Consider the following 22,221-nt stretch of genomic DNA (forward strand, 5'->3'; position numbering starts at 1 on the left):
TGAAGAGAACCTAGTGAAGGAGAGTAGTTTTGCTTTCTTCTGATTTTTAAAGTGAAGATTTCTGATAACTTAAGGAAAACATTGCTTATAACTGCTAGTTGAGCAAGTGGTGAAGGTATAACAACTTGATCATTTCTTCTTCCAAATCTTCCTCTAACATTTCATTATTATGATTATGGAGGTTCATGAGGATGTTTGTAATGTAGCCTAAGTGTTCAGGCACTAAAAATAATATTTGGGGCTCTTGCTAGTGCTAGAACCATTAAACTTGAAGTTTAATAGAAATTTCAGAACTTCATGTTGGTTCCCATCAGATGGAAATAAGCTTCCTGTTTTGTTGTAATAGGTTTCATGCTGGTTTTACCGAAAAGAGGAGAGCACAAACCTAACCTGAGACAATACGTAAAATCTGAAGTTGAACTGGAAGCAGACTCTAAAAGATGTTTTATTTCTGAATAAGTTAATTCATTGTTCCATGGTCTGATCATCCACAGACAGGTGTTTTTTTTATGCAGTTGATAATTTGTTCTTATATTTTCATTTTTGGTATTATTTCTTTAATGCCTGTGCACTAGTTTATTGCAGAAATTAAGATTTTAAACTTCTCTTTCAAGTCTATTGGTTCTATGTTTTCAAAACTTAGAAGTTCATAATGTTAGTTATGGCAAAGGAGCTCTTTGTGTGGGAGAGTGGATTAGATCAGCAATTTCTGAACTCCTTTTACAGCTAACATGATTGTAACAAAAGGAATGACAACAGAAATGAAGCTTTTAAGAAGTTACCAGTCTACCAAGTGCCTTTTTATAAAGCAGACTGATTGCTTTTGTATTAAGCATGATGCCAAATTTTATTTACAAGTACCTACTTGCCAGCTGATCAGCCGGTATGACTCTTCGCAGTAATTCACCAAGATATAACAAGGGATTTGACAGAAACGTACGTAATGTAGGAGGTGCCTGAAAAATACTGTTTTTTGTAATTTTAAAATGGAAGTTGCTGAAAGTACTGAGTACAGCGGGAACTAATGTGGCAGAACTGCTCCTGCTGGGTGGTGCAAATTGTTCTTACTACCTGTTTTCTTTGGCTGTCCAAGATTTGTGTTATTAAAGTAGTTGTTAGTGTGGGAGGGGCTGTATTTTCAGCCCAGGAGAAGATTGTTGCATGCAATTGCATAAAAGCTTGTGTTCCAGGACTTTGGAGTAGTTGAAAGTTGATGATGGGGCAGCAAGTGAGCTTCTGTGTGCTGGACAAGCTGCCAAGTCAGGACCCCTGTGTGTGACGACTAATGTGTGTGGCCTTATCCTGGATGAGTGGAGTGCTGCTTCTCTCTCTTGAACAAGGTGAAATATGTTCTACTGAGGTAAAATAAGGATTTGATAGAGTTCAATAAATCTGATGGAATTTAACAGAGTTTAACAGTGGTTTAACAAGATTCTATGTTTAACGGCAAGGTGCACCTTATTAGTTACTGCATGGAATAAATGTACAGAGGAAAATTGAGGTAGCATCTTTCCTGCTGGATGGATGATTCTGCAAAGTTCCTCTTTACCCTAGACTGCCCTGGCTGCATTATTCTTTACCCAACTACAACAGTTGTTATCCCATAGGCTATTCTGGGATGTGGTCCTGAGTACTGCTACTGGCCAGTGATGAGAACAAAGAAGTGAAGGTGAGAGTGCAGTAGTACTGATGTGACACCAAATCGGTGACGGCTAGTTCAGCTGAAGTAGGTTTTTAAAGTGCAAATAGCAATCCTTTCTTGAGGAGGAAGAGTGAAAAATGACAACTGGTTTTCACTTGTGCTTTCTAAGGGCAGCTTTTTTTGGTTAGCCAAATTGTGTTGATATTACAAGTTACTGAGATTTTGGGGGAACAATAGCTGTTTGGTTTTGTTTCGCACCACTGCTATGGACTGTGGTGTAAATGTGCAAGACATTGTATTTCTATCTAAAAGTGATTTAGAGATTAAAAGACTTATACCTGATGTTGAACCTTTTTTTTTAATTTTCTTTTTAATTTATCGATCATAAAGAAATTGTATGTATTGAGTCATAACAGCCACTTTATGCAGTAAGTAGTTGTGGAATGGAATTATTTCATAGAATGCAAACAATTATAATGGAATGCCTATGCTGATTTTCTAAGTCTTCTTCCCTGGAAATGTATCAAATGTAAATCAGGTTAAGTATTATTTTTGGAAGGGTTTTAGGTTTCAGAGGAATGCCATGTTCTTAAAGTCTCATATCAGTAGCTCGTACAGAATTATGTATCTCTGACTTTCTTCCAAATAACGATGTTGGAAAAGCAGAGTAGGAGAAGAAAATGTGAAAGGTTTACTGCATAGTTAAGAGGAAAAAAGAACATTACTTATGTCTCTTTGTAGGCTTTTATAATGGTTTAGTAAATAAAAATTATTTTGTGTATTCCAGTTGTTGTCTGCTGATAGAATTAATGTGAATGCATTTTATGGTTTGAGCCAAGCCGGTAGATGGTGTCTGAAACAACCTGCTTTGCTTTTGTGTTAGCATGTATCTATCAACTGCTTTCATAAGACCAGAAGATGAGCTGCTGTTTCATCTTCTTACTCCTGAGAGACCCTCTCCCAGCTGTCTATTCCTTCTGTGGTTTAGAAAATTGAATTAGTTCCCACTGAGTTTAATAAACACTAGAGAGAGAAGGGGTGGGTTGTGACTATGCAGCAGGGTAGGAAGGAGGAAAGAGGAGCAGTGGTGAGCCTTAAGTTTGGGTGCAGTTTTACAACCAGCTGAGGTCTAGAGATGAAGCAATCGTAACTGTGCTGTGTGAAGAAAATCTGAGATACGTAAATGTAGCCCACCCTTGGTACTAAGCCTAGTACAGTTTCTGAGGGAGAGGGAAGAGATAATTTCTCTCAGTTAATAGTTAACTGAAGCCTGTTTCTGATCACTCGTTTACAACTTATGCTTCTTCCTCACTCATTTAACCTTTTTAGTAAAGGTTTTGAGTCAGTGCATCAGCTACTGTTCCTAATGTGGAAGGAGTGGTACACTATCATCTACTATCAGTCCAACAGTTTGTTTCACTGAGCACAGGACTTAGGTAGGGTTGGTTGGTTGTTACTCTGCAGGGGTGATGACTTCCGGCAATGAAGTGGAGAGGACCAGACAACAGGAAGACATAACAGCTTCTCCTGCGTTAGTGGTACGTGTGATTTGGAGTCTGCAAGTATCTAGTAATAAATCCATATGTAATAAATTTATTACTGGATTTATCCAGTAATAAATCCAGTAATAAAAATTAGTATTTTTAAGTGGTGTCTGTTGGAAGTTTTTCAAGGTATGAATGCAGAAATATGCAAAAATATATTCTGAGAGAGCATGCACAGAAGGTAGAATGCCTTGACAGACTCCTTTAGATTACTATTAATACTTCACTGCTTGATCTGCATGGATGAGTTTTTGTTTTTCTTTATTTTATTTTTTTTATCCTGTGATAGTGCTTCTGGTGCGTTTCTCTTCTAGGAGGTGTCTCAGATGTGTCTCGTACATCACAGAGGAACAAAAAGGGTGCTTTTCCTGCCTGCTGGTCACATTTAAGCGTAGCAGGAGTGGCATAACTACATCTCTGTACAGCATACCCGAGAGTGTTGAACATACTGAATATAAGAGTTGTGTTTTCATTTGTAGGTTTACTTTTTCCATATACATAGTTTTCGTATTAGCAGGTGGTATGACAGAAGTCAAGAATACATATGAGAGGAATGAGAAAAACCAGTGCTATGGTTATTCCTCTGTAATCTCAGACCATAATGGGAGTAACAGAAACATCAGAATTATTCTCCACAGTTTAATCCCTACTAATAAGTAAATACAGTGTAGTGCTATGTCATTAAAATAGCACACAGAGGGTATTGTGTAATGAGGTTTGGAATAAAGTATGGTTTAATAAGCCTTGAAAGAAGTATGTAACTAATTTTCTTTTTTAAAGATATGTTCAAGATGTTGATGAACTAGTTGTGGTGCGAAGTAAGAAAAAAACTCAGTCTTCACTAGCCTAATAATTAACTTATGGTACCTATAGCCCAGTGCAGCAGAGTGTTTTGCTCTGGATGGTGGTCGGAAGTCTAGCTAGTAAAGTGCTTTATTTTGGACTATAATGTCAAATGATTCTTCAGATTTCTGCTTCCTCAGAAAACCTTTACTACTGAAAACCTTCTGGCATCTGCTGTTGCCAAACTGTTCTTCTTGTCTACTCTTCCCTCCATTTCATTTCCACTATAATTTGTCCTTTGCTTGTTGGCAGCAGGGTGGTCATAATAAAATGGATGTTCTGTCTCCATAAACCATGACATTTGACTTCCAGTTAATTTTCAGCAACATCTTTCTATTGAAGACTTTCAGGTTGGTGACATTTTTTATTAAGAGATTTTATGAATCCTATCTAACCTTTTATATTTCATGTTTTACAATTAAAAATGAGGGAAGAGCAACGTAACAGTGTTACTGAAAGAAGACAGTTCAGTGATTTAGCTATTTTGTTCAATTATTGCTATATTGCAAATACTGCAGATTTTATAGCATAGAATTTACAGTTAGATTGCGTGACTTAAAATACCTTTCCTTTGGCTTTGGGGTTTTTACAGTCTTTCTTAAAGCAATCCTAGTTTCTAGTAGTAGTAAAAGTGAATTGGAAAGAACTCCAGTGTTCTTGCATTGACACTGACTTGTTTTTATTTATATGGAGGTCAACTTCTTGAAGTTCCCTAATTTACCACTACAGGCTGTTGCTGTTGTGCATGGGAATGTGTTCACTTGTGAGGAGCAGGCTCATTAGGGTTCACCTACATGGATAATTTGCCTGGCTTTTAAGTTGGAGACACACAGCTAAAATACTTCAGGCTAACAGACTCCTTTTGTTTCTGTAATTGGCTGAAGATTAGGAATGATATTCCTAATTTCCGTTCTCTCATTGTTAAATTGAGCAAAAAGCAGCACTTAAAAGTGTCTGAACTACTCTACAGCTACTCTAACTGAAGCTACAGTAGTCTTGTAATTTGAACTACTATTTGCAGCCTGTTTTGTAGTCTTGATTACCTGAATTGTTTGCCTGATACTCTGGTCTGGAGGTGTTTGGGCCATCCCTTGGTTTGTCATCCAGCAGTTGTCTCTTCTCAGCATCAGCGTTTGTGCTGTTGTCCAGGGTCACTCTGTGCCTTTGTTGTTTGTTTCATTAATAATTCAGTCCCTGAAAGTGTTTTATCTTCAGGTGAAATCCTAACTTATATCAGGTCTGCCATAAAAACCCAGGGTTATACCTGTTGTCTCACAGCTGAGTGCTTTTCTATATACAGTCTGTAAATCTTGGCAGCAAGAGAGCTTTAAAAATCTGCAGCTGTTTGATGAATGAAGTTGTCTCCCTTAGACAGTATATAATATCCAAGAACAGTAGTGCTGGGTTGAGTTAGGGTTAATTTTTACCAGTGAGAAATACAAGCTATTTGAGAAGAGAGGAAGAGTTGAGAGGCACAAGTCAGAGAAACAAATCGTCTTGACCTCTGGGAATAAGGGTTTGATTGATCATTGATACATGAGAAGAGGGAAGTGAGACAGTAGTTTAGGATGGGGCCAGTGAAAGATACTGTGTAGTAGACATTGTGTGTGAGGGTTTACCGTTTCCTTCCTACTTTTTCTGTCCTTCGAGTAGTAGTATCCATCTCTATTAATGTAGTTCAGAGGGAAGACTCTAATTGCTGAAGGTAGAGAGAGGTCTGGGGGTATTTCAGTTGAATGGTTTTGTTCAGCAGCCACTTTCAGAGGTGTGTATGTTTGGGATTGACAAAATATAGTAACTGCAAACTGTAGAGAATTTGGTTTATGGATGATAGTATTTTGAGATAAAATTGTGATTTAGACCTGTCTCTCACAAATTGAGTAGGATATGTTTTTCTTTAAACTCTGTTGCATGTTAGTGCTGATAAAAACCCAGCAATTCCAGGCTCCCTATGAGTGCGTTGCATTAGGTTAGGTGGCTGAATTTGCTGGTACTCATTATGTTGTATGAGAACCAGGCTGTCAAATGGATGTATTTGATTAGTTTATGGATGTTGTAATAGCAAGTACCAGAAAGACCAAGCTAAGGTCATATCTTTTCAGTGTGTGCCATTTCCTGCAGTATGTGGCAACTAGCAGACAGAAATCTGTGCCAAATACTGCCCTTGGTCAAATCTCACTTCATTATTGATCTGTCTTCATATATGACCTTCCTGAAAATCATAGAATGGCTTGGGTTGAAAGGGACCTTAAAGATCATCAAGTTCTAACTCTCCTGCTGTGGGCAGAGACACCTTCCTTATTAAAGTATAGACTGTAGAAAGAATAGTACATAGTAGTGTCAGTCACTGTTGACTCCTTAGCACTCTGAGCAGCTGTGTTCACAAGTAGCTGCCTTCAGTGCTGCCACCTTATTATTTTCCTTCAGATAGGTCTGTGGGATGCTTCAATTTTCTTACTGTGTTTAATGGCCATACAGCTGTTGGTTCAGCATTTTAGGCTTCCTGAATTTGTTACTCAGTTTGTTGGAGAGGTGTATTTTTGGTATGTTAGGCCACCTTCTGAACTATTTATTTCACAGTATATTTTGTAAGTACTTTGTGGAAGATGAGTTGATGCCAGGCAGTAGGCAATTTCTGATGTGAAGTGTACTTGCTAAAACTCTCACATCATTCACAACTCGTTGCAGAAAGCATCAAGCAGAAAAGTTATATTTTTACAGAAGGTTGGATATTGCTGTATCACTTAAAATTTTGGTGTGTGTTTTTTGTTACAGAAAAGAATAGGCAGTAAGATTCCTGGCATAGCTGGCGTAGTTTTGGGAGATGTTTAAAACTTTGCAGTGGTGCAGCTGTTTGGTCAGCAGCAGTTTTGACAACTGCTAATGTGAGCAGAGAGAATTACAAATATTAATACAGAAAAACTGTTTTCACAAGCTAGTTGTGATTGAATGCCTCATTTATATGTATGTATATGTATTTATATATGCACTATTTGGGGAAAGAAACTCAGATGTTTTCCAGTGTTTAGTTATTCCCCCCACCCATGTTTAGTTCTTTTGTAGGTGCTTTTTTATGTAAAGAAAGTGAGTCAGTTTTCCTCATAGGTCCTCCTAACAGTTGTTTCTCTAGATAGACCTAAGTTACTTCCCAACTAGAATATTCCTTGGCTAAACAAAGCACATTCATTCTACTCCTTTTCATTCTCTTGGGATGCCAAGTGAAATCTAAACATCTTAATGTAAACCCATTTTAGCTAGATTTTGGGAAAAACAGAAGGAAATTAAGAGCTTGATTTTTTTTTGATAGCTGCCTTGATTATTAGTGGGTTTTTTTTTGTATTTTCTGGTTGAGACAGACCAGTAAGTGTCTAAAGACTGCAGAGAAGCATTGTCCATACAGGCTCCAAAGTAGGTTTCTATAATTTTACTTTCTCAAAGGAGCAAAGTCTTGCTCCTCCATAAGGTGGAAAGGTGGGATTGAGAGAGGATAAACCATCTAGCTTTCTTCATTTTGGTGCCCAAATGTGGGCCTGGCTTCAGCGAGAACCAATTTAGCAGTAGTCTTGTGTCATACAGAGCACTGTCTTTGCATCAAATGGGGAATGGAGTTACATCATGTTAACTAGTTGTCTCCTCTATCTTCTTTTAGAATCACACAGAAGTGTTTCTTCTGACGTTTAATGTCCTCCTTTCATTACATGCTGTTCATTAGACATGACATGGAAACACTCTGTTGTTTTGGTTTAGATCTTGGTTTTCTCACAAAGGAAAATGTACTTTCCTCTCTGGAGGCTCTGTTTTTAATCTCTCACCTGACTTGAGCTGCATAATGACTTTACCAGAATTAGGATTGCACCAGCACATTTATTCCCCCAGTTATGGCACTGCTAGCCTCTTCCTTTTGATCTGCAATATGAAAATTTGAGTCTGCTTAATTATTAAGTAGTAGTGAATTTAGAGCAAGTGAAAAGGAAGGTGGCTAGGACCACTAAATGACGCAAAGTAGCATTAGGCAGCCAGTCAGCTCAGTGGGTTGTGAGCAGTAAGTGCTGTTTATGGTACCTACCTCAACTGTGTACATTTTGTTTATGTGCTTGCCCCTAAATTGCAGTTGTTGACCCTCCATGTGGCTGTGTTGTGCTAAAGCATAGATTATTATGATAAATGTACTTTTCTGTATGACTTCAAAGCATGATGTGTAAAAATGGGTGCATTATTTCAAGGCCTCTTTTTCCATCCTCAATACTAAACAGCAATCCCTAAACAACACTATTTAAAATCAGAAAACTAATGTTAATATTTATCCTTAACATAGTCTTTTTGTACTTAAATTTTTAGCGGCATGTCTGCTGCTGACTGTATGGAATTTTGGACCATTGAAAGTAATTGATGTGGCAACAGAAGCTGATGAACTGATGAGCTGGTCAACAGCAATTGTAGCTTCTGCTGATGCTGGGAAAGAAGTGTTTTGTTTTATAAGAAAAGCTTGCTTGTATACTTGGAGACTGACCGGAACTTCACAAAACAGGAAAGGAGATTTCTCTTAACATTTTATTTATTTATGTGAGAGGTCTGTGGTTGTTAAAATTACAAACAGTATAAGATCAGAAACAGGCAGTCCATCTAGTAGCTGTGGATAAGACTATTTCTTATCTCCATTTTAGATGTAGAACACTTCTAAAAGCATCCAGCAAATTTTAGTTCAGCTTGACTGAGACACAATTAAAATAATGCAGAGAAATTATTGTTTAATAAATCAAGTTTTCATTCAGAGGTGCTCAAGAGTCAATAAAGCTTTTAATAAATACTGTGGTTCTTCCATATTCTGATATGAGAAAATGATAAATTGAGGAACCTCAACACGTAAAGGATGTTAAACAGTTACTGAAATGTAAGCATGTTCTCCCAACCACTGTCTTTAAATGACAACTTCAGAGATGATTTAATAATAAAATCCTTGGTTGTCAAATGTGTGTGCCATGCTTTATCTTTACTAGCATGAATAATTCCATTAATCTTATGGCTGAAGGTAAAAGGAAAAAAAAAAAGGCAGTTGCATAAATGTAATCTCCAAGACAATCTAGTAAGATACAGTTTCGTTAATAATGAAATATTTGTATGTGACATCTCGTTCAGTTACTTGGAACCATAAACTTGGCTTTTCTTTGACACAGTCATTTACTTTCTATCCTATAATTCTTGCCTAGCTTTTTTATTTTATATATATATATATATACATATATATTTTAAATATAAGACAGTTTGGTTCCTTATTCTCAGAGTGTCCTCTTTTTGAGGACTATGGAATCACTGACGCCCTAGCAGTCACTGGAGGAAATCTGGAATGGAGAAAAAGGAAAACGTGTTTAGAAACTCAGAAATGTTGAGAACAAAGTGATATAAGGAAAAGGTTGGTGAGCTGCTGCTGTTGAGCTAATATGGTGCTGGAGTGTCTGGAATAATATATTCAGCAGTCTGAGAATGGAAAATACATAAATTGTTACTTTTTCTGATAGGGAAGGTGATGCTGTCTGTCAGGGTTTTAAATTGGAGTGAAGACTTTGTGGTGTTTCAAATCAATGTATTTTATGGTTAAAGCAGAAATAAAAAGTAGATCATGAAGTACATATTGTGAGACTGTTTAGGAGAAAGGTGTCTGTAGAAGATCTAAAGTATTTAGAGAGAAAAGTTCCTCTAGTACAGCAGTGCGAAAGTAACTGGGGAAAAGATCTCTAAAAAGCTGAAACCAGGGCTAGCCTGGTGTAGAAACCCAGCATGCCTCTTCATCCAATAGTTGCTGGTCATCATCTTATGAAAACTGTTTTGTTGTTTGTAGGTTATGGAAGATTTTGTCTTTAGTCAAAAGATTTGTCTAATGCTACTGTGCAGCATTTGGTCATCCATGCCAGTTTCAAACAGATGTGTTCTGGGATTAGACAGGGTCCAAGTTTGAAGCATGTATTTCAATGCAGTTTGTGAATTCAAGGAAGTAATTAATACAATTAAGTACTTAATACCATACTATTTTATTAAGTACTTCCCAAAAGAGGTGAGTTTTATAGCAGATCAAGTCCATGATTGAAGATTTGACTAGGGTTGCAATTGTCCAGATGAAAAAGTCTTTATACAAAAAAGGTCATTCACATAATGAATGCAAACTGGAAGCTGTGTATCTGTTGTTCTCTTTGACAGGGTCTGATGGCAGGCCGTTTTCATCTCCTACTATACTACCAGTATTTATCACTTCTAAACCATAGCTATTGCTTTTTCTTAAATTCTTCTCAGGGACCTAATAATTATTATAATACTATAGAATTATTATATTAATGTAATATTATTATTACTATAATAAATTATCATAACAGTGAAAGCAAAATACATTTGAAGTGGTTTATTAGCATAGTATTTCAGTCTCTCTCTTCCCCTCCAAGAGTTCAGAAGGCAACATCCTTATGCTTCCTAATATGTCATACCCATGTTGACAAATGCATCAGTAGCATAAAGAAATTCTGGTAATGTCAGACTTTTTAATTTGATAGAACAGCAGTAAAATTCTAGTTTGCTGAGTGTAGCTGAATATTTTATCTTCTACTATCTGTCAGTTGGTAATGCATTTGGTTGGAATGGCAGAAGGAAGTATCCCAGTGAATTTCAGGAATTTGAGGGAGCCTGGGCCAGAGGAGCAGGAAGCCTGTAGTCTCTGAATAGATTTGAGTTTAAAGAGAAATCTGTTGGCAAAGGCTTTTCTTTCATGAAATGGCCTACATTTTCTTGCCTGTAATGTTATGTGCCTACTTTGAACAGTGCTTAAGCAGTTAAAACTGCTTGAAATGTGTTGAAGCAGTGATTTTCTAGCTTACCATTAGATGGACTCTTTTAATTAAAAAAACCCAAACCAAAACAACAAACTGATTTTTTTTTTCCAATTTTGGCATAGCAAGAAAATTCAGCTGTCTTCAGAAGTTTGTCAGTAGCATTTCATAATTTCTGTATAGCACTAATTGTGTGTATGTCTAGTACTACATAGCTTGATTCTGCTACGTCCTACCTGAATGTTCTCTAGAGTATGTTAGGTTTCATCGTTAATCTCTAAATTAATTACAGAAATCTAGCATCACTGGCAAATGTATGCTCTGTGAGCAAGGCCAGTAGAGAAATACAGGATAAGATGGCAAGATTAATCAATTCTAGAGGTTAGTGCTGTTATTTTCCTGGTGTGCAGGACAAATGGCTTTTGGAATTCAAGTTAAAAAGATACCCCAGTCCTTTCAATAGAGCTGCATGGGCCTTCTAAAATGGGACACAACATGTATCATTCTCTTCTGTTCTGCTTTATATACGTAATGCTTTTCTATCCCCAGTTAATGAAAGAATCTGGTCTTCATTTTTTCTGCATTTTTGTGATGGTCTGAATTAGGTCGTTGCTTGGTCTGTGATACAAGAAAATGTTTTTGAAAGCTGCTTCTGTTTTTTCTTTCTGTTCCTCCCCTTGCCTCCTTTTGTATGAAGTCTTGTGCTGCTTGATTTCTTAGTCTGACATGTAATTCCTTATTCCTTCTGGCTTTTTTATTATTTTAGCAGTTTCAAAGTGCACTATTTCCCTGCTGCTCTGTGACGATGTAGCTGCTTGCACAGCTTACTCCTATCTATCTTCTTCTGTGATATCGCTGTGTGAAAGGTGAAGAGGGGAGTTGCACTATAGTGCTTGAAAACCAAATACTTGATTCCATATGATATGAACAGTCGCCATGGTCAAGATCCCTGTTGAAAGCTAATGAGATCTCCAGAGTTAACAAAACCCTATTTTGTTGACATGATCAGTTTTTGTTGAGTAATTGGTACTTATGTTTTTGTAGATAATTCCCTTTTATGACTTTAAAAGTTGGCAGACATGAGGACAAGAAAGAAGGCAGGATGCTTGAAGAGGGCCATGTTGGAGGTGTATGAGAACAGGTTATATTTTTCTTTTTCAAGTATTTGCTTGAGTTGTGCTGGAAACATAGAACGGTTTGGGTTAGAAGGGACCTTAAAGTATCATCTAGTTCCAATCTCCATAAGGTTGTGTGCTTTTACAGGCAACTGAGTCATCATCACAAGTACTGAAAACTGTGAAGGTACAAGGTGAATGCTAATGTTCTGTTTTTCTGAGACTGGATGTAAAATAGTTATGGTTGGCCAGGAGGTCAAATTAACACTACTGTAGCTGCAATTACAAGGATGTGGAAGGATGCTGTTTCTGCATATGTGGATTTGCAGAAGTCACTGCTCTTGGATGCCATTATGCTGGTAAAGGTGTATTCTGTATTCTAATGGCTGGTGTGCTTCCCTGGGTAGCTTTATGGCAATGCAAAGCTTGTCTTTGTGGAGCTTACAGTCATCCTGGGAGTGCTTTGCTGGTCTAGCATGCAGAGGTTTCTGAGTTGAAGTGTTCATAGTGTTTATATAGCTTAATAGATTCTGTTCTAATAGACTCAGAGAAACTTTTTTTCCCCCAAATCCTTTGGTCTGGATAGGAGAAGGAAGGATGATTTTCTTGTCCCCTTCCTCCCCTTTTATTTTTAACTGTTTCTCTTGTTGTTAGTTGTAGACCAGTACTGCACTAACCACAGTGATGACTTACAAAGCAGCAATCAATAAAAGATGGCCTGATAACAAGGGCTGAAGTGATTTGTACCTGAACAATCATTTCAGTGATTTCAAGGGCAGTGAAATTACAATGAGTGTGGTAGGGGCTCACAATGGACATCAGAGCATATAAAACCTAGACTTGTTTGCTAAACCTAAAGAGATGGCTGAAAACTTGTCAGATGAAGAGAAGCACTAACTCTAGGGTCAAGCTGCTATGTAGTTTTTTTCTGTGTAATGCTCTGCTTTTCCTCCTAAATATGTAAGAGAGATTGCTAAAATGGACAAAGAAAACTGAGTGAAATCACTATTTACTATGAAATGTGCAAGTCTGACTTCTTTTTTGTGGGCATTCAATTCTGCTGTTTTCACCTGCAGTTAATTGCATCATCTTTCTCTGAAGAGGAAAAATGCTTAGTAAGTGGGAGAGCAGTATTCTAAGACCGTTTAAAAGTCAAACAGGAAGGTTATGGACTGGTGTAATACAAGTCAGTAAGGTAATGTGAAATTTTGGCAATTTCCATTTAGGGCCTCCTTATTTTTAACACTACTATTGAAGTATTATGGTGGTTGGCATTCAGCTTGCCATTTTTCATTTATGGGTTATGTGAGAGATGGAGTTACGGCAGAAGTGAGGGGTATAGCGAATCATTAGCTTAACATTATTTGGGACAGGCGTTCTTATTCTGGCCTTCATGTGAGCCAGGAGGTTGCTGTCTGTCCCTTCTTGGGAAAGCATTGTTCTGTGTAATAGCATAGATGATTTCCACATGGAAATATAATTTTAGATCTGTGCTGTGGTGAAAGATAGGTTTATGGGGGAGGGGGAAAGTTTCTGACTCCTGAGACTGAGACACTAAATTTGAAACATCTTCAGTTTCATTTAATGCACTGGGATAATGCAGTTAGTTTATTTTTGTCTTTGTGAACTTTGTAACCTAGCAGTTGGCTTATTGTGGAATGGTTTGTGTTTGTTAAAACTGCTTTTTAAATCTTTGTGGTTACTGGATTTTCACTGACTGTTTCTTGAGCAGTGTTAGAATTTGTTAGCAGAATGACCAAATGGAATTTAGACTTTACTTCTCTCTCCTCCTAATTGTTTTCTTATATGTGGGTGTCCATACTTCCTACCTAGTACTTACTAGGAACTGAATGTTCAATTCCCTTGGTCTGCTTTCAAATATATGTGAAATATTATCACAAATTAAAATACCATGTTATCCTTGTGTTCATCCCTCTGCAAAAACAGTGTCACTTTTCAAAAGACAAGTAGTGGGGAGTTAGCATGTCTTTCAAGGTTATAAATGGAAATAAAAAGGGAGGAGCCAAATCCACCCCAAAAGAGGTGGTCTTGTGCTTCTTCAGTGGAAGCTTTTTAATTAAAAGCTCCCTTCCTTACTTTCATGTCTTGTATGTGAACATCCCATTAATCTGAAAGAAACATGAGTAAAGGAGTAGCTCACACATGCCCTTGAAAAACCAAACCTAATGATCAAAAGAACAGTATCTTATAAAATTGAGTAATTACAAAAATTACTTTGACCTCATTTGTTTGTTTATGATCTTGATTTAAGATCAGTCTGTGTTCTTCTCTGAGTGAATACATGAAAGACTCTTCAATAGAAATACCATACCTTTGCAATTTCTCTGAACAGGTACTTTGTGCTGGACTTTGAGACGGGGATTCTGCAGTATTTTGTGAATGAACAAAGTAAAAACCAGAAGCCACGAGGAACCTTGTCTTTAGCCGGAGCTATAATACTGCATGGTGATGAAGTGCCACACATGTTGGTGGTCTACTCTGCTAATGGAGAGATGTATAAGTTGAGAGGTACAGTGCTGCTTAAATGTGAGCTTTATTCTTCATGATTCAGCATCATTCTTTTCTCCTATTCCCACTTGTCTCATTTTTCTTCCCTGTACTTTCAGAAAATAGTGGTTAAGATAGCTATAGTATTACACAGTATATTATAAAACACAGTGGAACACTAGTCTGGAGTTAAATACGTATGAATTTATAATATATAAACTTTCAGGGCTGGAAGGTATCTCAAGATGCTTTCTGTAAGCTATTATTGTGGCATTTGGATAGTACAATATATCTTGTTTGCTTCTGAAGGGAGGAAAAGCTGCTTTCATTGCTGTCCACCGCATAGCAGTTAGTTTCTGTTATTCATCTCCCCTGCCACCATGCTGCAGATAATGTGCAGGAATGAACCTGCTGATGGGTCAGACAAGGGAAAAATGCCAAGTGGAAGCCTTTTAAGATCCTCTATTCTTATGAGAATGCAGCATTAACATAAAATTTTGCCTTCCCTTGCTCCTGAGTGTAAGAAAGACAATACAGGGTATGTAAGAGTTACTTTGGAATGTTTTTTTTCAGTTTTTAATTAAGGAAATAACTTTCTTTTAAGGTATTTTCAGTCTGATTGATTAATCAGGACACTTTTGTATTGAACTACTTTGCAAAAAAAACCCCCAACAAATATATATTTATATATTTATTTATATATATGTATATATTAAAGATGATGTAGTGTAACGAAAGTTTAAAATTGTTAGTTTTATTCTGACTACAGTTTATCAGCTGTCTATCAGGACAGCCTATGCAAGCCTCCTCTGTGGTACAGTGTGTTGCTGTTTTATACCTAGAACTGAAACACAGGAACAACCAGGGAGAGTTTTTGCTAAAAATTTTTTGGCATTTGCATGGCTGGAAATCATGAACACTTGTGATTTCATTATGATGCTTTTCCAGTCACTTGAGATTATAAATGACTTAAAATATGCTGCTTTTAATTTAGTGAAATCTATGAGTTTTATTCAAGTCAGTAAATATTTTTTATGCTGAGTCAATAACCATCGAGATACTTAATAGCAAAGGATGTTAAGAGAAATTATTTACTGAAATGATCCCCTCTGTATTGGTGTTCTTAATTAGGATTGCTGTAGTAGTGGTTGTCTAAAACAAAACCTCTCTCCCAGGTAGATTTAGTAATATTACACAGGAGCCATCTGATACAGGGTGCAGACAATCTTTCCAATATTTTTAAAGCTGTTTTTTAAAGATGGGGGGAAATTCTGGTTCTCATTATTGTGTCTTGAAATTGCATGCGAATAACATACAGATTTAAAGAGAGATTTAGTTGAACTACATTATAGCAGAAGTACTTAAGTATCTAGTAGCTTGCCTCATAACTGAATGACAGCGTTAATATAGAGCTTTTACTGATTTAAATGCTGTGGTGTGGCACTTTACAGAGGGACACAGGTAAAACTAAAGTGTTGTGGGTTTTGTTTGGTTTTTATTTGTTGGTTTAATAAAAAAAGGTCGTCTTGAGGTAATTCTGCTTTTAATAATACTTGAAGGGGATAACTATGAAGAAGACTCATAAGCTTATGTCTTCCAACTGGCCATATCATGCTAAGTGGAGGTTTAGATTTGTTGTGTCTAAAAACTTACACATAGAATAGTGTAAATTAGAATTTATAGTGCATCCTTAACAATCAATGATCTTCCCCCCAGCCCTATCATCTTCTCTTCAGTATCTATTTAAGTGTGATTCCCTGCATTTTTTTTCTTTCTGTTCTAGCTGCTGATGCAAAGGAGAAACAATACTGGATAACGCAGCTTCGGTCCTGTGCCAAACATCACAAGGAAGGTAATTCTAAGGTAAATAATTTAAAGGGAGAAGTAACTATTTTGTTTCAAGTGGGTAGGTGACTGGCTGCTCTAGTTAGTGGATTGATTATGAATAAAAGCAGCAAGTTGTCATTACTCCCTAACTGGAGCAGTTTTAAGTCAATTGGAATCTTAATAAACATTGTTCTATTTATGAGAAATAATTTAATTTTAATTTCATTTAATGGCTCTTATTGTAGAAGTTTTAGGTAGGTGTTAGCAGGAGCCTTCAGCTTCTTTACCAAGTCTGGAAGAGGTCATCATATGAAGGTTTATATTATTTATTTCTCTTCGGAAGTGATGTCTGAATTTTAGTCCTCAAAGAGAAAAAATTTTGGCCTGGTAAAAAAAAAATGTTTGTACTTAAAAAATAGCAGAAGGATGGGTTGAGGGTGTCTCCTATCTCCAAGCAGAAATTGTATCAATCTGTTTAAATTAGAATGCATCTTGAAAGTGAGATTTTTTTAAAAACAAACAAAAAGCCTCATTAGAAATAAATTATTATTGCATTTTTTATGTATGGTTTTGGTGTTAATATTGAGTCAGTAAAAAAAAAAAGCCCTGCTCTAATTTTCAGTTCTTTAAGCCCTTCTGTTGATATCTTTACAAGAATGAAAAAGATTGCTTTCCTCATGAGTAATGGTTTGCTGTACTAAAAAAATAAAATGGATGTAACTGCAAGGAGAAAGGATTCCTCCCTGTCCCAGGATGCTGAGAATATCAGTCTGTTGTTAACTGAAGTCAAAGTTGTTCATCCTGAGTATATTTGGAAGTTGGACTTAGAAAAGCTGGATGGTGTTTTGAGGGACTGGCATTCATTGAAGTGTGTCATGTAAAATAAAACCAAGTTTTTATTGCTCTTTTTAAGTGATGTGGACATGTCAGGAAGGCATTATGGTATAGTTAACACACTTTTCAAAGGAGAATATGTACCTTCAGTATTTTGGTACTTCTTCAGTTCTTATGTGTGGCAATTAAATATGGCTTCTCTATAGCTGTGGCCCAGTACCATTCAAAAAGGTGCAACTCTGCTTCATCAGAATACTCTTACAGTTGCTGTTGGCAACTCAGGGATTTTCTGTGCTAGAGATAGTAACTTCTGATGCTCTGTTGCTGTCAATGACTTATTCCTCAATAGGTTTTCTGATCACTTCTTGAACCCATGTAAATGTTTAGCATCTACAGTGTACTGTGATCAGTCACTAGTACTGTTGTTCAGTATAGGTGGTATCAGTGACTGGTGCAGTGGCATAATTATTCTTACACTCTATTCACTTGCTAATATTTCTTAATACTGGATTTGTTTTTCTCCTTTTGCCTGCTACTGGTAACTAATTCTGTAGAATTGACTATACTTTTTTACTGATGATGGAAGGGGAAAGTGCAAATGAGGGAAGTATAGTGTTAAAAAGTGCTCTGGAGTGGCTGAATAGAAATACTTGCTAGCTGTTAATAGTAATAGCAGTATGGGGGATCCTCAGAGAAAAGGAACTGAAAAATAAACAGAGATTATTGAAAACTAGAGATTACTATGGGATGCTCTGGATGCTGAAAGCATACATAGATTTGAAAAACATTTGAAAGGAATAATATTAGAAAATCTTGACTAGGTGAGTAGGAGGGTATTAAATAGAAAGACAGCATCTGTCATAGAAGACTGAACACACAACTTTTGGAAACAGGAAGGGCTTAGAATGGGGGGCATCCCTCTAGGCTTTTTCTTGTAGTCTTACATAGTGACCTGCCACTGCTGTGCCTTTTTTCTACTTCATAGACTCATTGTGCAAGAAAATAAAAGGACTTCCTTGACTGAGGGGGGTGGCGGGCGTACATAACTGAGGAACCAAATGCAAGGTTATTTCAGACAGCAGGATGAGGGTTCTTGCATTTTTCTTAGACTGATAAATTACAGAAACTTTGCATAGGATTCTGGAGTATAGATGTGTTTTGATTGGTACAGCCAGTCATGCATTTTAATTAGCTTGGATCCATTTATGAGGAAATAGAAATGCTGAAGGAAAAAATATTTTTTTTTTGTTCTGTGTTACAAGTGTATATCTAAAATCAGAGTAGATGACTTTTCACTTGATATATTTGTTACTGAAGCACTCTTAATTCTCCATCTTTGTAAGCACAAAGCGAATAGATAATTTACATCTTCTGTATTTTGACTCTGCTTCTTGTACCAGAAGTGTACTGTACTTGAAACAATGTCATGCTTACCTGTTCCTGGGAACCTTTCTTTTGACCAGATTGGTCTCCTGTATTCCAGTATCTTTTTTCCTTTTTCCCTCCTGTCTTCTCAGTCTTATAGAGTATTATCTAAGAGGCACATTTTCTGTGACTTTAGCAATGCATATAGTGCTTAGATTCATCTACAAGTAAGTTTTAAAGCTTCTCTTTGGGTATCAGATACTGGTTACAAGGGAGTGATGCTTCAGGGATTCCAGAAGCTAGGGAAAAAATGCATTTGTATGACATCTTTGTTTTCCTCAGTTTCTTACTTCAAAACCACTGCCTGGTAGGAGGTAAGGGAAGCAAAAAATGCTGCATTTCTTTGTGATTATGTTTTTTCCTTTCTCTTTTAGGTGAAGAAGGTACATTAATATAATTATTATTAGCATGGAAGTGGAAACAGGCTGTTAAAAGTATTTTAAATTTACATAAAATAGCATGCTGCTATTTTAGCTACCTTACTATTTCTTTCGTGTTGAGGTTAGGGACTGGAGTTAGAAAAGTTTGTAACGACATGGAGAGAGATACATGTTTGGCTTCCTTTTGAATGGTTGAGGACTTGACAAAAATATGTATGTCTGGATTTTGTTAAAATAGCCCTACCAGTGATAGGACTGTCATAATGTGATTTCTTATTTTACTGGCAACAGGATGGGATTGCTCTTTTTTTTCCTCCTTTCCCGTTCTTTGATGGATGTAGCAACTGATAATCACATCTTGTCTGTCTCTCATAGTTGCTGTCACGAGCAGGCAGATGGGTACTCATGTGTTTTGGGCTTCTAAAGTTTGGACAGCATCCAAGCTCTGAGAACAGGCATCTGGAAGGTTGGAGGCTGAGTGCTTGCTCCTGCCTTCTCGTACAAGCTACACCTTTTTCAGAGAAAAAATGAGAGCCAGAAATTTGTAGCTATTTTTTTTAGGAGTCATACACTTGAGAATGAGGTGGGATGGGAAGTGTAAAATGTGCAATGAAGGGTATATTTATCTTATGCAAGTGGGATATAGATTAACAGGGGAAAAATAATGGGATGATAAAGCAAGCAATGGGAACGTTCCCAAGAATAACAGCGAAGCACCTCTTAGCTACTAGTCTTTCATATTGGAAAGATAATATGGTTTTGAAACCTTGAATAGACATTACTGGAAAGAGATTAAAGAGAAAACATGAGGATTTGGAGAATATTTTCAAAACTGAATCTGTGTCACTATTCTTGTGAAACACTAGTAGGAAAACGTTCTTCCTTCTTACTCTGGATCCAGATCAGCACTGGTTTCCTTCCCTTTTCAGTTACTGACTGCTTCAGAATGCTACTGTGTGACTTGCTGTCCTTGCTGTCTTTAAAGCTTCAGCTGGGATTGAATTAGTGGAGTAAATTAATCAGAGCAGTGCTTTAAATTTAGTTGCATACTAATGAATGGTCGGGAGGTGAGCTATGTAGCTAACAAGTGGATGTAACATAAGCTAAGTCTCTCATGTTGTTTTAATTAAGATTTGTACCTTAATGATAAAAAAACAGTAAAGGATAATGTTCTCTAGCAAATAATTCCCATGCTGTAAGATAGTCTTAATGTTCTTGGTATTCCCATGCAAGTTTCATTTTACTTAATTACAAATTGCTCAACCTCTGCAAGTGCCAGTTTGCACTGTATTGAAAGAAATCTGTGTCTGGACAGGATTGCAGGGTTTTTTTGACCATTCTAGGTGAATATTATTGTACATTTTAAAATGGATTATTCACTGGTATTTTTAACATCTGCATGATAATGGTTTCCATAAAGCCAGATTCGCTTAGTGAAAGATTCAAGTTTTTGTGAATATTCTTTTGGTTCTTTTATGCACATGAAACCTTTTTTCCTTTTGAGCAAGTTCACTTGTCCCTCCTCTGGTATGCTTGTTTCCTTCCTCTTCTCAACCGTGACCTATAAAGTCAACTAAAGAATAGTACTTCTAATTAAAGCATGCTTTGGAAATTCTTACAGTTGTGAGGCTGAGAAGGAAACAGTGCTTGGCTGTAGATGCGTGAATGTTTGACACCTTTTTCCTCCCTTTGGAAGCTGCATGAAGATAAGAGTTCTGTTTCAAAATCCTTCTATAGAAATAGAAAAAAAATGATTCAGCACTAAACATGAGCTTGCTCAAATGATTCTTGATGAAGAAAAGATTTTATGATGGAATGATTATCATAGTCTCTTGCTTAAAAGCATACATGTGTATTGCCTTACTGAGGATGATGAAGCACTATAATATCCTGTCAGAAAAGTTAATACCATAGATGATGCTTTACACAAATGTGCAAAGTATATCATAAGCCAATCCATTTTCAGTGCTGAATTTTGGATGTTATGTAGATTCAGTCATTTGCATTTTGATATTTGCAAATGATTATAATGTAAATTAAACAGAATTCTCTTCATATTTTTCTTTTATTAGTGTTTGTTTACTTAAGATGCATTGGAAAAGAAGTAGATGGGAATGTAAATACTTAATGGGGATGTCTCAAAATTGTAATTACTTTCTGAAAGCGTATGACTTCTCATATCTAAAGCTGCATGCTGGCATTGGTTCTGTTCTATATATGTGCACAGTAACAGAATGTCATTTCAGTATGTATTATTCTGTAGAAAACATCTGTGGCACAATGCCTGTGAAAATGATGATTATCAGCCATAAACAGATATGGCAATTCACTTCAGAAATGAGTTTATTGATCTCTGCAACAGTGCATTTACTTTCCAAGATAAACAAAACTGTTTGCTTCTGGTAAATGGTGAAAAACATTTCAGCTTCTTTGTGAGCAGGAAGGGCAGTCTCCAGGGAGAGTGAGTCATGAAAACCTTAATAGAGGTGGAACTTACTGTTCTACAATTACATTATTTTAGTTGTTAGGATTTTTTGATATCCAAGTGGAAGCATTCATTATACTGCTTTTTTTATCTTGGAGGTGGATGGTCTACTAAAATAAAAATCGTAACTATAATCTATGTTAGCTGAGTGTATTTTGGCTGGTTTTAGGTCATAAACCCAAGATGCTGGCAAATAACAGAGTAACCTTTTATTGGCTTCTGTATTGTTCTTTTATTAGTTTCATTTTATTAGTAGGCAAACAGTTGGAGCAATGGTAAAGTATAGCCTCAGGAAAGAATACTCGTAATCCTTTCAGAGTGCTTCAGCCTGTGGATTTCTTGACTCATTTGCACCATGCATTACTAATTGTTGGAAAGATAATGTCTTCCTCTCATCAGACTTTTCAGTATCTTTTTATTTATTTTTTTGCAAACCAGAAGGCAGTAGGACCAAAGAAAAGAAGATACGCTAATAGTTAGAGGGGCAGTCATACCAGCAGTGCTAGGATGGAGAGCAGGGGATTAGGAATAAAGATACAGTGATAACTGTAATTGCTTTGATTTCCTGTGAGAGTGTCTTTAATGTCTTTTATGGTATGATGTGTGATTAGTGTTTTTGGCTGTGGAAAACATCACACAGGCTTTAACATCTTAACAAAAATAGAAAACTAGTTTTTGCACAGCTGTGTGCCAAGGTGAAAGATGTGCTTGTCATTCTCCGTATTTAGTCTGAAGAAGCTCTGCAAAAGAAGAGTCGCGTATTTGGCTGGGATGTAGGTGTTGACAATGTGTTGTAAAATTCGAGT

At 36.6% G+C, this 22,221-nt stretch overlaps 1 protein-coding gene across 1 annotated transcript in view; it reads left to right on the top strand.

Moving 5' to 3' along the window:
* OSBPL10 (oxysterol binding protein like 10) overlaps positions 1–22,221 on the top strand; it is a 106,618-nt gene that overhangs the window by 16,829 nt on the left and 67,568 nt on the right. The window contains exons 2-3 of the mRNA XM_034066625.1: positions 14,310–14,485; positions 16,248–16,327. Of these exons, the coding sequence (XP_033922516.1) occupies positions 14,310–14,485; positions 16,248–16,327 (256 nt within the window). The remainder of the gene's footprint in view (positions 1–14,309; positions 14,486–16,247; positions 16,328–22,221) is intronic.

This window comes from Melopsittacus undulatus, chromosome 1, assembly GCF_012275295.1.
Source record: "Melopsittacus undulatus isolate bMelUnd1 chromosome 1, bMelUnd1.mat.Z, whole genome shotgun sequence".
Lineage (NCBI taxonomy): Eukaryota > Metazoa > Chordata > Aves > Psittaciformes > Psittaculidae > Melopsittacus > Melopsittacus undulatus.